Below are 15,308 nucleotides of genomic sequence, written 5' to 3'. Positions count from 1 at the left end.
AACATTTATAAGCAACCCCTTTTGGCAAGGATACAAAGACAAAAAACAAAACAATCCCTTCCTTCAAGGACACTGTAATGGGAGAGAGGATGTGAAAATACACAGGTATTTCACAAAACATACAAAAGAAATGTAATCTTGTGGGGAACAAGTATTGAGGAGGGATCTGAAAGGTCTCAAGCTGAAGGTAGCACTGGAGCTGAATCTTGAAGGAAACTAGGAATTCCAGGAGCCACAAAGGAGAAGGCAAAACATTCTATACATGGGGAACAGCCAGTCCAAAGGCAAGAAATGACAAGAAGACCATTATAGCTGGAACCTCAAGTATGTAGAGGGTGTAAAATATTTCAAGGTTGGAAAGGTAGAATGGGACCAGATTGTGAAGAGTTTTAACTGCAAGAGAGATTTGACTCTAGAGATGACAGTTAATCATTGCAGTTTATTGAAAAGAGCAACATAGTTACCTGTGCACTTTAAGAAAATAAATTACTCTAGTGGTCCTGTGGAGGATGGATTCAAATAAGGAGAGACTTGAAGAAGAGAAATCAATTAGAAGATTACTGCAAATAGTCCAGAGTGAGAAGGGATTAGACTCTGAAGTGATGGTGATATGAGTGGAGAGAAGTAGACAGAGATAGATAGATAGATAGATAGATAGATAGATAGATAGATAGATAGATAGATAGATAGATGATAGACATATATAGAGGTAGATATGTATATGCATAGACATATACATATATACACAGATAGAAACAAGATATAGCAACTGAGTGGATATGTGATGAGTAAGGATTTGAGGATGCAAAAAAAACTGAAGCTGCAAAACTAAGACATAAAATAGGGTCGTGAACTATACAACAGAAACAGGAAAGTTAGGAAGAAAGGTTGGGTTGAAAGGAAAGATAAAGAGCTCTGTTTTGGTCTTATTGAGTTTAAAATGGTTCTGGGACATCCAATTCAAAATATCCAATAAGTAATTAATTGATGATGCAGAATTGGAGCTTGGGAGAGAGACTAGGGATAGATAGGTAGATCTGGGAGTCATATGCACAGAGATAGTAACTAAACCCATGGAGAAAGAGTATGGAGAAAAAAGAGAAGAAAGCCCAGGACAGAGCCTTGGTGTACAACCACAGGTAGGGCATGTGGCATGGATGAAGATCTATCAAAGAAAACTAGACAAAGTAAAAGCCCAAAGGAACAAATCCAAATCAGTATTCTTTTGAAGTCAGGTCTTCTACTTCCAAATCGAATGCTTTGAATCACAGCCTCTATATAATAACGTCTATACTAATTAAGTGCATAGGAGCTGCCAAACTGAGAGGCATTCAACTTTTGAAAAGAGATCGATCACTTACAGTTGGGAGATCTGGAAAAACTTCATATAGGAGGTAGCAGGTAAGGTAATTAGGGGAATTGAATAAAGGTAAGGATGTGAACTGGGAATTTGGGGGGAAGGTCTTTTCAGAAAGGTAAAGTCATTCCAAGCATGGACTGTGTAATTGTAGAGACCAAGAGGTTTGACGCTGAAAAAGAACGAGGAAGATGCACCTTTGTCCTTTCTTTGAAGAGAGGGTGAACTACGGGCGGGGGTGGGGGGGGGGGTTACACACATATATTGCATATTTTGGTTGGTTGTTTTGCGGAAGTTTAAGCTTCTCAAAAGTATTTTGTTGGGGGGCAGCTAGGTTGCGCAATGAGTAAAGCGCTGACCCTGGATTCAGGAGGACCTGAGTTCAAATCCGACACTTGACACGCACTAGCTGTGTGACCCTAGGCAAGTCACTTAAGCCTCAATGCCCCGCCAAAAAAAAAGCAGGCTCGCCTAGGTAGGGGAGGGAAATGAAGAGAAGTGTATTTGGAAAATGATGTAAAAACAAATGATATAAAAAATGTTTTAATCAGAGTGAGGGAGCATGCATGCAAGATGGCCAGAGTAGATGTAGCTCCGTTTGGGGCGCCCAGTGTCCAGTGGGAGGATAAAGGTGGTCATTTCCGATACACAAAAGTCAAAATCTAGGAGTCCAAAATCAGCGCAGCACCATGAAAAGAGCGCTAGATTTGAAGTCAGAAGACCCGGGTTCAAATCTCAGCAAGTCTTCTTCACCTCCCTGACCCCTCATCTACAAAATAAAGAGAGCTCGAAGGTACTTTCCCGCTCTGAATGCTAACAGAACACAGTAATCCCGGTTACGCGTGGGGCTCCGGGCCTAGGGTTATCCCCTGGAAACGGGCAGGCCGGCCCATGCCCTGGGATACCGCGCCGGCACAAGCCGAGGAGAAGGGGGCCTTCATCCGGCAACCCGCAACCGGACCGAGCCGGAAGCCCTCTTACCTGAGGCCCACTGACCACCATCGCCCTGCAGCGCCGACGGGCATCACTGGGGGCCGGGTCTCCAGGTGCCGCCGCCGCTTCCTCCGCCCCGCCTAGCAACGGGCGGGCGGCACCGCGCGCAGGCGCACCGACGGGCGACCACTACTAAGATGGAGGACCTTTTTATAGGGCCTCCGGGCGACGTGCAGCGTGGTGACGCAACACGTTCCCCCTGTGCCCCGCAGCTCCGGGTTTGCCGAGAGATGCAAGAGAAAGGTAGGGTCCAAGCCGGGATAAATTTGGCTTGAAACTAAACTCAATGGCCTGACCCATTTTCTTTAATACGATTAAGACAAAAATGAACTTAGTTTTTTCTTGAGAGAACGCCAGTCCTAAATAATTTATTTTTGTTTTTAATAATAATGACTAAAAACGTGGAAAGATAACAAGTTTCAACCATCCATGTTCCTCAGTTCCCAGGAGAGTAATGGTTTCTTCCAGACGCGTTCTTGCCAGCCTATTGGCTGCTCCCCCCCCCTCCCGCGCCCTCCCCGTTTAGATAATAGGCGGGTGGGCAGAGTCAGTGCTTGCAATGGGCGGTTTAGCACTAGGTCAATCTAAATCAAAAAAGCTCAATGTTTAGGCGGTACATCAATTGAATGAGTATTTGGCACTGTTGGTTTCTAGGAATAATACAAAGTTTAGATGACATGATCCTTACCCCTGTGGAGCCTACGTAGGGGTAAGACTAAAATCTTTTCCTCGGTTTTTGTTTGTTTTTTTTTTTTTTGAGGCAATTGGGGTTAAGTGACTTGCCCAGGGTCACACAGCTAGTTAAGTGTTAAGTGTCTGAGGTCGAATTTGAACTCGGGTCCTCCTGAATCCAGGGCCGGTGCCCTATCCACTGCGCCATCTAGCTGCCCCTTTTTTGTTTGTTTTTTAATCCTAATCTCGAATTTCGTGGGTGTGGGATGTTTGCGGTATGGGAATTCCTACAGACGCAGATCTTCTACTCATCTACCTGCTTGGGGCTTTGGGAAGTTAAATAACTTGCTAACATTCACAAGGCTAGTATGCTTCAGAGAGGGAGCATTTGAACTCCTAACTTCCTGACTCCAAGGCCAGCACTCCATGAGCTACACCAGGGTGCATCTCCTAGAGTTACAAAAATCAAAACAAAAACATGACAGCAACAGAAAACAAGTTGTATTGATAAAATATCAGTCAGACTAGTCCAGCACCAGCTAGGTCACACTTGGGCGGGGGGGGGGGGGGTGAAGCACCAATACAGATAACTAAAATACAAAAATTCATTACAAAAGTGTTGTAAAGAGAGCAGAGAGTAAAGTCATTTCCAACTGGAGGGGGAAGAAAGAGAAGGCTACATGAACCAGGTAGCATCTGGGTTTTAAAGGAATCGAAACAAATCGACACGCAAAGAGAAGGAAGAACATTGAAGGCGTAGGGGCTAAACAAACTCGTGTTTGCCTTCCTAGATGAACTTTTTGAATTGCTGTGGTGGAAGAAAAGATCACTTGGATACCAACAATACTGGTGCTAATCAGTTCCTTCCAAACATAATCCATTTCTTAGACCATACTGGAAGCCTTTCCAATTTGGTAGGGACTGCCAGAATTAGGCTGTGTTGGCATTGGCTTCTAAAACCCAAGGTCACTTCCATACCAGGATGAGTCATCAGTGGGTGACTTTGGTAAAGGAATGTCTTCTGAAACTGCACTGGTAGAAGTCTAGGATCCAACAAGAGGGAAGCAATAGCCTGGAATTGTGGAAAGATTAACAAATTTCTTAACAAAAGATTGAGGTTCAAATCCTAATTTTGTTCCTTAAACTTTTACTATGGCCTGAGGGAAGTCATTCAACCTTTCTGATCTCAAATATCTTTGTCTATAAAATAAGAGTTGGATTAGGCGTTCTGAAAGGTCCCTGCTCTCAGTTGTATGGTCCCATGATCCTCTGCTCTGGTCAGCATCCTTCTGCATTACTGAGTCCAGCTCCAGGTATCCTTATATTTTAGGAGGGAAATTTTTATGTCGGACTGTGCTCAAAGAAAGGTAGCTAGGATGGGGAGAGGCCATAAAGCCACACTATCAGAGAAACAATAATTTGACAATAGACATCAAGAAATACTTGCTGATTGACTGATGCAAGCCCTTTGGCAACCTGAAAACCACATGTATTATTTCAATGGAAATGAAGCCCACTGCCATGCTTGCCCAGTTCCATGTGCATGAGGTCCTTATTCAGACCTCACAAGACCTGTTGTTGTATATCCTACTTTGTATCACAGTAATTTGTGTGTTATTCAGACCTCACATGACCTTTTATTGTATATCCTACTTTGGGCACAGTGGAAAGAAGACTGGGCCTGGAGTCAGGAAGACTCATCTTCCTGAATTCAAATCTGGTCTCAGGCACTTACTAGCTGTGGGACCCAGGACAAGTCACTTAATCCTGTTTGTCTCAGTTCCTCATTTGTAAAATGAGCTGGAGAAGAAATGGCAAACCACTCCAGTAAATTTGCCAAGAAAAAATAATGGAACATGACTGACAAACAACTAAACAACAACACATTTTGTATTACAGTTAGCTCTGTGTTATTCTTCTATTATATTGTAACCTCCCTGAAAGCAAGGATTCTTTGTATCTTTGGGGAGTGAGGATCAGGTTCAGTGATTAATGCTGCAGGAAGAAAGAAAGAGACAGAAGAAAAGAAAGTTGAAATATTTAAAAGAAAATGTACAAAAGAGAACAGAAGTTTGTGCTAATTTTCTCTGTATTGTAATTTTAGTATATGTGTTGCCCAGAAACGAGCACAAAAACAGACATTCAGATGGAGCCCCAGATAAACAGATAATCTGGGCAGCTTTGAAATTAATGTGTTGAATTCTACTATATATAGAGTCACAATTTCATATTCAATCATCCTTTTTCCACTTGGGATATGGAAATGGTTTGGATACTTAAGTTCAGAATTTTAAGAATTAATAACTTTGTATCTTTCCCAAAACCTAATAGAGGGCGCTCTTACTTTTTTTTTTTTTTAGTGAGGTAATTGGGGTTAAGTGACTTGCCCAGGGTCACACAGCTAGTAAGTGTTAAGTGTCTGAGGCTGGATTTGAACTCAGGTACTCCTGACTCCAGGGCTGGTGCTCTATCCACTGCGCCACCTAGCTGCCCCGCTCTTACTTTTTTGTGGGGTAGAGGTCTGAAGGTGACCTTGAAGAGAGCAATTTCTATCAAGCAATAAGAAGAGAAGCCAGATTGTAGATCAGATTGAAAAGTGAGTGGGAGGTGAGAAAGTAGAAACAAGGAATGTTGACAGATTTTTCTAGGAGTTTAACTGTGAAGAGGAGAGATATAGGACAACAGATGAACTCATTTAAAAAACAGAACTCATTATCTCCCCTTCTTCCTCCTACCCTCATTCATCCCTCTTTATTTCTGTAGAGGGCACCACTGTCCTTCCAGTCACCCAGGTTTACAGCCTCAGAGTATGCCCTGATTTCTCCCTCTACTTAATACCACACATCCAATCAGTTACCAAGTCTTATCGATTCTACCTCCATGAAGTCAGACCTTTCACCTTCTCTCCCTAGGGCTAACACCCTAGTTCACCCTTTACCTGGGCTATTGTGATAAGTTCCTTATTAATCTTGCTGTCTCAAATCTCTCCCTTTTCCAGTCAGTCCTCTACACAAATACCAAAGTGATAGTCTTAAAGCACAGGTCTATGTTATTCTCCTGATCCATAAACTTCAACAGTTCTCTGTCACCATTAGAATCAAATACAAGGAGGCAGCTAGGTGGCGCAGTGGCTAAAGCACCAGCCCTGGATTCAGGAGGACCTGAGTTCAAATCCAATCTCAGACACTTGACACTAGCTATGTAACCCTGGGCAAGTCACTTAACCCTCCTTGCCTCACCAAAAAGAAAAAATTAAAAAAGAATCAAATACAAGCTCCTTTGTTGGGCACTTAAAGCCCTTTACAAAGTGGCTGCAATCCACTTTTCTACGAATATTAGACATTATTCCCCTTCACATATCTCAGACAAATTTGCCTACTTTCTGCTGCTCGTATTCCATTCCATTCCCTGCTTCCTTTGTACTGGCCCCATCCCTGGAATGCATTCCCTGATCACCATCACTTCCTAAAATCTTTAGCTTCCTTCAGAGCTTCTCTCATGTGCTGCCTCTCATATGATATACTTCTGGGTCTCCATATCTGCTAGCTTATTCATGCCTTAAGTCACCTTGTATTTTCTTCTTTCTTCTACTTTAAAAAAAATTCTTATAAACGTAGATGCTGTTTCTCTGTTAGAATTGAAGCTCCTTGAGGGCAGCGGTTGTTTTGGGGTTTTTTCTTTGAATGCTCAACAAAATGTTTGATACTTAGTAAGCATTTAATAAATTGCTGGCTTGATTGACACAATTCAGTAACTGAGTGTCCCCACCATCTAGTCGGAACAGCACAAAAGACTCTCCAAAGCCCTGTTAGGTTAGGTGGTCTGGGAAAGTGGGAAAGGCTGCTCTCCGTGGTACTGGAGATCATTGCTGCAGCTCTTTTGGTGCATTGACATCAAAGTTGGGAGCTTCCTTCACCACCTGTTCCTTACACAACACTAGTTTCTTCTAGTCAACCAAATTTAATTAAGGTCTTATTCCCCAATCTGTTTTCTCTCTCTTCACACACACCCCATGAATAAACAGAGCAATGGGGATACCAACTCTGTATGAGACAAGCCTCAGTTTTCTCCTTTTTAAAATGGGGAAATTTGACTGGATAACTCTAAGGTTCCTTCTACTTTGAAATCTTATGCCCTACCAGTGAAGGAGATAACAGAAGTTGACATGAGGGAGCAAGATGGATGATAAAAGTTACGAAGTCATGTTAATTGTCTGAAAAAAGCATTTCACCTTTTTTGAGGGGAAACTATTCTCAGTGAGATGATGTAGGGGGCAGCAAATGGTAGAACATTCCCTTAAGTTAGATTTCTTGCCACTGGGGAAGCAAATGCTATTAGATAATTACCCGTCCTGTCATTCAGCATATGTTTTCACCTGTTTCAAATGTAACCTCTCTAGGGTTGCAAAGGACCCACCTCATCCAATTTCTTGGGAACTCAATGAATGAATCCATGCTCGTCATATTTGTGATATTTGGGGTTTTTGTCATTGTTTTTATAGAAGTTGTTCAAATTGCATCTCAGCCTTTCCATTTCCCTACTGAAGAGCTTCTGGTTTTTGCCATCTGTTTTGCCAACTTGTTAAGTCCTACTTTTCTTTTCTTGAGGCTGTAAAGAATTAATTGTTATTTGAGGTTTTTATGACCCCATCTTTTGGCTAGAATTTTTAAAACCCCAGCATGCGCACTGGCCTGAGGCTCAGGCTCCACGCCTCCACAATGGCACAGTCCACCCACTGGTTATAGCCTTCATCATGGACCTGGCAAAATTATAATGACTGGAAACTCAGTGAGGGCAGTCATGTAACTGTCAGTCAGTGCTGCCAGCCAATTGGCTTGGGGCTGTGTGTAGTCAGGCTGGGGTCTGCTGGGAAGGAGAAGGGAGGAGTTTCACCATTCTAGCTTGAAGCTGGAAAGGGACAGGATGCAGCCATGTGTTCTCAGCTGATCCCTGGGCGGTGGTTATTCAAGTTGTGTCATTTCCCTTCCCCCATTTTTTTTTCCTTTCTTTAATTCTACTGATCTTGCTTGTGTTTTTAAGTTCATTCTTGTTAATAAACCCTGTTCTGTTTTTGAGGGAGGCCATTGGTCTCCTTCCTCGCCCCAATATTGCGGTGAGCTGCTTAACTAACACTCCCCAATTAAAATTGGCCCCTACAAGGCCTACTATATTGTGAGCTCCTTGAGAGCAGGGGCTGTGTCAATTTTAATTTTTGTATCTCTAATTTTTTGTTGTCATTTAGTCATTTTCAGTAGTGATCCACTCTTTGTAACATCATCTGGGGTTTTCTTGGCAAAGATACTGGAGTGGTTTGCCATTTCCTTCTCCAGCTCATTTTACAAATGAGGAAACTGAGGCATACAGGGTCAAGTGACTTGCCCAAAGTTACACAGCTAATGTCTAAGGCCAGATTTTAATTCAGGAAGATGTCTTCCTGACTCCAGGTCTAGAACTCTTTCTGTTTCACCATCTAGCTTCCCTTGTTTCTCTAATACATTAGCATAGTGCCTTATATATGGTAGAGGTTCAGTAAATGTTTGTTCAATGATCTGTGTACTAATAGTGCAGGAATAAACACAACATAGTTTTATGTTTTATATGACAGAATCAAGGGTTTTTTTAAATGTTTTTTTTATTAATGCTTTTCAAAAATTGCTGTCATTTCCTAAATAGAATCCTCTTTTACAACAAAGTAGAAAGGTATAATGAATCATATATTGGACTTGGTGTCAAGAAGACCTGGCTTCAAATCCTGTCTCTGAAATTTTCTTAGCTGTGTGACCTTGAGTAGTCACCAAACCTCTCTGTGCTTCAGTCTCTTCACCTATAAATTGAAGAAATTGCTTGTTGTACCTACTTCAAAGGGTAGTTAGGGGCAGCTAGGTGGTGCAGTGGATAGAGCACTGGCCCTGGAGTCAGGAGTACCTGAGTTCAAATCCAGCCTCAGACACTTAACACTTACTAGCTGTGTGACCCCAGGGTCACTTAACCCCAATTGCCTCACTAAAATAAATAAATCAATCAATCAAAGGGTAGTGGTGAGGCTCAAGTGAGATAATGTATGCAAAATGCTTTATTGACTTTAAAGAACAATAGAAATGTTAACTATTGTTACATTATTAAAGTTAAACAAAACAACTGACACACTGACTGTGGACAATATAGGCCTCATCCCACACTTGTTTCCACTATATCTCTGCTGAGAGGATAGAGAGATATTTCATTAACATTTCTTTGTAGTCACAAATGGTCTTTTCATTGTTTCCAATCCTGGTGACTTTTAGGGTTGTTTTCATTTATGTTGTTGTGGTCATTGTGTACTGTTCTCTTGGTTCTACTTGTTTTGGTCACATCAGTTCTAACAAGTCTTTCTGAGTTTCTCTGAAACCTTCATAGTCATGATTTCTTAAATTTAACATTCCACTCTATTCACATATCACAATTTGTTCTGCCACTCCACAATAAATAGGCATCCATCTCATTTCCAGCTTGCTACTACAAAGAGTGCTGCTATACTTTCTGCCATTGATTTCCTTGGGGTATATGCCTAATAATAGAATTATTGGGTCAAAAGGTAACCTTTGAATAATTTAAATAATTCCAAATTATTTCAAGACTCTTTGAATTCACTCATTTAAAAATACCCTGTAAAAATAACTATTATTGATTCTGAGGCCAGCTATACCTTCCATTGTATAGTAATAAGTTGGTTTTCTGGTTTATAAATAAGTATCTTTTACATCAGTCTTCTGATACCTGACTACCATTAGGGGAACTGACAAAGGTAAGTTTCTACAACAGACTATAGATCATGATGGTGCCCCATCACTGGCACCACAACTAAATCAGGACCAATCCTGAATAGGCCACATACCCCACTTTACCCTCTTTTCCTTCCTTCTCTCCTTCTTTTCTTCCTTCTTCTCTTTCTTCCTCTGTTCTTTCCTTTCTTCCTGTTAAGTTTTATCCCATCAAATGAATATCATTCTGATGTAACACCTAAGAGTGCTGTATGGTCAGCATGAGAAAATTGGGACATGTACAGTTATACTTATCACATCTTCCACTTTAGGACAGTACAATTTGACTCCAATGATAAATAACATGAACACCTCTTTACAGATGATGCCTGGGCTTATTAGCAATTTAAAAATTCTCATCCCCAGGTGCATAAGAAAAACCTAAAAATGCACTGGAAGACCCAGAGCTGCCAGCTGTCAAATCTGGTGTACGTCCAATAGAACTGGAAATTGCTTCCTTGGTGAACTCTGGGTCGAAATGTCTTAAGTCAGCAGGCCCCACCTTTGGAGAAAACACATGAATGAGAGGATGGAATATGAAATTTAGTGCATCCTTTAGATAAAGGGGTTCTTAAACTGAAGTCTGTAAACAATAGATGATTGATTTTGATAACAAGTAAATAAATAAATGTAAGTTTTTAGGAAATTATATTTAAAAGGAAAAAAGCCTGTTCCCTCACAGTCAGATACCTAACTCACAGAGATAGAAATGTCTATAATATCCAAGAAGCTAGGAACCCTCTATGCACTACCCTACCATGACTTTCCTATTATGTTCCCAATCTACCTGCTCTTACATCAACCTTCACCATGGCTCCTTGCTATCACTAAGTCTTCAGAGCAATGGAGAAAGGAGAAAGAAAAGAGGAAGGCAGATGAGAAGTAATGAAGACCAAAGTATGTCCTCTTCCACTTTGGGTTAGGAAGCAGAGGCAGATAGATAAGCTTAAGCAAGTGACATTTGTGCTTTTAAACCAAGTTAATTCTAGTGATGAAGAGAGAGCAAATAATGACACATCCTCTTACCACATTTGGGTTGAAAGGAGGAGTGAGTCGCTTGTGGTATAAGTCATCCCAGTTTATTGGACTGAAGAAGACATGATTCTTTATCTCGAGCTGCAAGAAGAAAATACCACTTTAGAGAAAAATATTACCCTATACATTAAGGCTGCCACTATACAAGAATCCTTGTTCTACCCTGAAACTTTTAGAAATAAGAATATCCACTCTTCAGTGTGGTGAAAATGTGGGAGAAGAGACAGAGTGCTAATCTTGGAATTATAAAGTTGCATGTTTAAATCCTGCTTCTGACACTTATTAGCTGTGTGACCCTCAGGAAGAAAAAACCAGAAAACTCTAAAATGGGGATAATCCAGAGAAATTCCCCTCCCAAGTTTTTTTCTGAAGCTCAAGTGAGACAACTGTCTGTAAAGCACTTCAGAAACCTTAAAGCATTATATAAATATGAGTTGATATCATGTTCATTTTACAAACCCTCAAATGTTTGTTTTGAACTAAAGTAGTTAAGGCTTATTTTCTGGGTCACAAGGAATAATTAAAAATAATTCTATATGGGGGCAGCCAGGTGGCACAGTAGATAAAGCACTGGTTTCAGGAGGACCTGAGTTCAAATTTGGCCTCAGACACTTGATACTTACTAGCTGTGTGACCCTGGGCAAGTCACTTAACCCTCATTGCCCCACCCCCCCCCCAAAAAAAAGAAGAAGAAGAAGAAAGGGGAAAATGAAAAGCCAAACTAATCACAGAGCTCTTAGAACACAATTAAATCTGAGTCTCAGATAGACATTCAAATGGGCAGCTAGGTGGCACAGTAGATAGAGTACAGGGCCTGGAGTCAGGAAGATGAATCTTCCTGAGTTCAAATCTGGCCTCTGACACTTATAAGCTGTGTGATCCTGGGCAAGTCACTTAACCCTGTTTGCCTCAGTTTCCTCATCTGTAAAATAAGCTGGAGAAGGAAATGGCAAACCACTCCAGTATCTTTGCCAAGAAAATTCCACATGGGGTCACAAAGAGTTAGACATGATTGAATAATAACACATTCAAATTCTCACCTTCAAGAATGATCCTCTTCCCACCCCACCACCAAAGCCAACCCTTCTATCAATACCAGTGTCAGTGCCCTGAGTCACTCCTATGAGGAAGTTTCCTGCCATGGTGTAGATTGATAACCAGAAGGAACATCAGAGGTTATCTAATCCAACCCATGATTACATTAGTAGAGGAAACTTAGGACCAGAGAGATTAATTAACCTCCTCAAGATCACTCAGGTAGTAAGTGACAGAGGCAGGATTTGAACCTAGGTGTGCTGACCCCAGTGTCAATACTCTTTCCATTTCACCATGCTGCCTCTCATGTGACTGTATCTACACTACCTTACACACCTGGCTTTGTCAAGGGTATGAACCTCCTGAGAAACATTAAGGAGGAAAATTGACTTCAGATTACTGAAATACATCATCATTTCATAATATCAAAAGTGAATGAATTTAGATTATCAGCAGAAAGTTTAGATTAGATACGAGAAAGGACAATTGAATAGAGGTTGGGCATCTCTCCTCTGAAAGTCAGGTGGGGAAGAAGCTATCATTCAAAGATAATCTGAGAACAATCCTGACCAGAGACAGGGAAACAGACTAGGTAAGCTGTCAAAGTCCCACCCTTAGCTATTAGGCATGGTTTTATATCATAGTATCTTATGATGTTAGACTACCTGTGTTTAAAAACGTTTCTCTTAGGGGCAGCTAGGTGGCGCAGTGGATAAAGCACCGGCCCTGGATTCAGGAGTTCCTGAGTTCAAATCCGGCCCCAGACACTTGACACTTAACACTTACTAGCTGTGTGACCCTGGGCAAGTCACTTAACCCCAATTGCCTCACTAAAAAAACAAAACAAAACAAACAAACAAAAAAAAACCCGTTTCTCTTAAATAGAGCAAATATCAAGGGAAGGGAATAGGATTGAGGGTAATGCAGTTAGCAATAGTAATTGTGGGGGCAGATAGATGGCGCAGTAGATAGAGCACTGGCCCTGGAGTAAGGAGTACCTGAGTTCAAATCCGGCCTCAGACACTTAACACTTACTAGCTGTGTGACCCTGGGCAAGTCACTTAACCCCAATTGCCTCACTAAAAACAAAAAAACAACAACAAAAAAATAGTAATTGTGAAAGAAATGATGAGCAGGATGCTATCAGAAGGACTTAAGAAAAATGCAGTCCAACTACAGAGAAAAAACTGATGGTATCTGAATACAGAGTGAAGTATAATTTTTTTGGTTGTTTGTTCCTCTTTCTAAAGTTTTTTGTCTATTTTCTTTCACAACCTGACTAATATGGAGATGTTTTGCATGACTATACATATATGGCTTGCAATGAATTGCTTGAGTTCATAGGGAGGGGTGGGGAGGGAGGGAGGAGAATTTGGAACACAAAGTTTAAGAAAAATTGATGTGAAAATTTGTTTTTACATGTAACTTTGGGAAAATTCTAAATAAATAAATTTATTACAAAAAAAAAAACTTCTGTTCTTGAGGTTAAGAAACCACTAGAGGGGGGGCAGCTAGGTGGCACAGTGGATAAAGCACTGGCCCTGGATTCTGGAAGACCTGAGTTCAAATCCAGCCTCAGACACTTGACACTTACTAGCTGTGTGACCCTGGGCAAGTCACTTAACCCCCATTGCCCCGCAAAAAAAAAATTTAAAAAACACACAAAAACAAACAAACAAACAAAAGAACACTAGAAACAGAGAATGTGGGGTGAGAGAAGTGGACAAAGGCAGAAGAGAGTCCTCTGAGACCTGACACATACAAAGTCGGCTTTGGCACCCAGTCTTTTCTTCTGGTCCTTTTGGAGAAGGCCGTGCAGGATATCACAGGCTGCCACTGTCTTGCCTCCCTGGATCTGGAGAGGCTTGTGAAGGATATTGTCATACATTTCAGAAACATCTTGGCTATAGAAAGGTGGCTGCCAGATAGGGAAAGAAAGAAGAGACCTATGTTATCCATCATAGATCAGGGACTGATCAGAAGTAAATACAACCTTTTTTTTTTTTTCAGAAAATCTAGCACTCAAGATTTTTACTTCAGAAAAAAAAATTTGGACAATATGCCTCCTAAATACAGCAAAGACCCACAAGTTATATGCTAGAAAATAAGAGAGACTTAGGGGCGGCTAGGTGGCGCAGTGGATAAAGCACCGGCCCTGGAGTCAGGAGTACCTGAGTTCAAATCCGGCCTCAGACACTTAACACTTACTAGCTGTGTGACCCTGGGCAAGTCACTTAACCCCAACTGCCTCACTAAAAAAAAAAAAAAAAAAAAAAAATATATATATATATATATATATATATATATATATATATATATATATATATATATATACCTAAAGAAAATAAGAGAGACTTGACACTTTGTATACACTTCAGTAGAGAGAACTCTGGATTAAAGTACTATTGGGAGACAGAATCACAGAAGGGACTTCAAAGGTATCTTGTCCAACTTACATGTGATTAAGAGTCCCATCTTGAACGTGTCTAGCAATTGATTTATCTACCTTTGACTTGAAGGCTTTCAGTGAGAGAGAACCCACTATTTCCTAAGGCATCCCAGGAAGGTTTTCCTTGCAGTATGTCTACCTTTCTGAGATTTCTTCCAATTCCTCCTAGATCTGCCCTGTGGGGTCAAGTCTAACCCCTCAATCACATTGCAGGCTTTTAAATACTTTTGTGTGTGTGTATGAATTTTTTATTCATTTAAAACTGAAATACAAAATGAGAAATGAAAAAAAAGAACAATCCCATGTACACAGCAGAACATGAGAGGATTCAATATAAAAGAATAAATTTCCATTTCATGTGCAGTAAATACTACACATTGTTTTCAAAGCTACCCAGCTATTCTTTGCTTCTTTCTAGGTTTTGTTGTTGTTGTTGTTTTTCTGCTGTGCATTTTTTTACTTTCTTTTTTCTCCCTCCCCCCCCCCACTCGGGCTTTTAAATACTTGAAGATGTTAATCATGTTCTCACCCACCAAATCATATCTTCCCCAAGGCTAAATGTCCCCAGTTCCTTTAATTGATCCTCATAAGACATGAGTTTGAGGACCTTCCCTATCCAGATTACTTTTCTTGAGATGTTCTCCAAAAATGTGGTGCCCAGGATAAAATTGAATATTGATCAGGGAAGAGCACAGCAGATCTGCCACTGCCTTACTCCTGGAATACAACACTTATTATAACCAAAAAAGCAAAAGTTAACCCATCACTATGTCCCAGAATAGGGGTTCCTAACCTGGGGTGTCTTCGGAGGATATTATCTATGAAAATTAAACTGTTTTATTTTTTATATGCATTTGCATTGTAAAAACTCAGGCTTTGGGGCAGCTAGATGGTGCAGTGGATAAAGCACCGGCCCTTGATTTAGGAATACCTGAGTTCAAATCCGGCCTCAGACTTTTAACATTTA

The 15,308-nt window shown here is 40.8% G+C and overlaps 2 protein-coding genes across 4 annotated transcripts in view; both read right to left on the bottom strand.

The window, feature by feature from the left end:
- The window catches only part of IFT52 (intraflagellar transport 52), a 41,206-nt gene extending 38,744 nt beyond the window's left edge, over positions 1–2,462 (bottom strand). The window contains exon 1 of the mRNA XM_043989971.1: positions 2,339–2,462. Coding sequence (XP_043845906.1) covers positions 2,339–2,359 — 21 coding nt within the window. The 5' untranslated portion in view covers positions 2,360–2,462. The remainder of the gene's footprint in view (positions 1–2,338) is intronic.
- Positions 2,463–9,077: 6,615 nt separating this feature from the next.
- SGK2 (serum/glucocorticoid regulated kinase 2) overlaps positions 9,078–15,308 on the bottom strand; it is a 66,632-nt gene continuing 60,401 nt past the window's right edge. For all 3 annotated transcript variants that reach the window (XM_043990344.1, XM_043990346.1, XM_043990345.1), the window contains 3 exons: positions 13,655–13,810; positions 10,849–10,938; positions 9,078–10,324 (listed from right to left, as the gene is read on the bottom strand). In XM_043990344.1, the coding sequence (XP_043846279.1) occupies positions 10,169–10,324; positions 10,849–10,938; positions 13,655–13,810 (402 nt within the window). In that variant the 3' untranslated portion in view covers positions 9,078–10,168. The remainder of the gene's footprint in view (positions 10,325–10,848; positions 10,939–13,654; positions 13,811–15,308) is intronic.

The sequence above is a fragment of the Dromiciops gliroides genome, chromosome 2 (genome assembly GCF_019393635.1).
Source record: "Dromiciops gliroides isolate mDroGli1 chromosome 2, mDroGli1.pri, whole genome shotgun sequence".
NCBI lineage: Eukaryota > Metazoa > Chordata > Mammalia > Microbiotheria > Microbiotheriidae > Dromiciops > Dromiciops gliroides.
This window is presented reverse-complemented; position numbering and strand designations above follow the sequence as displayed.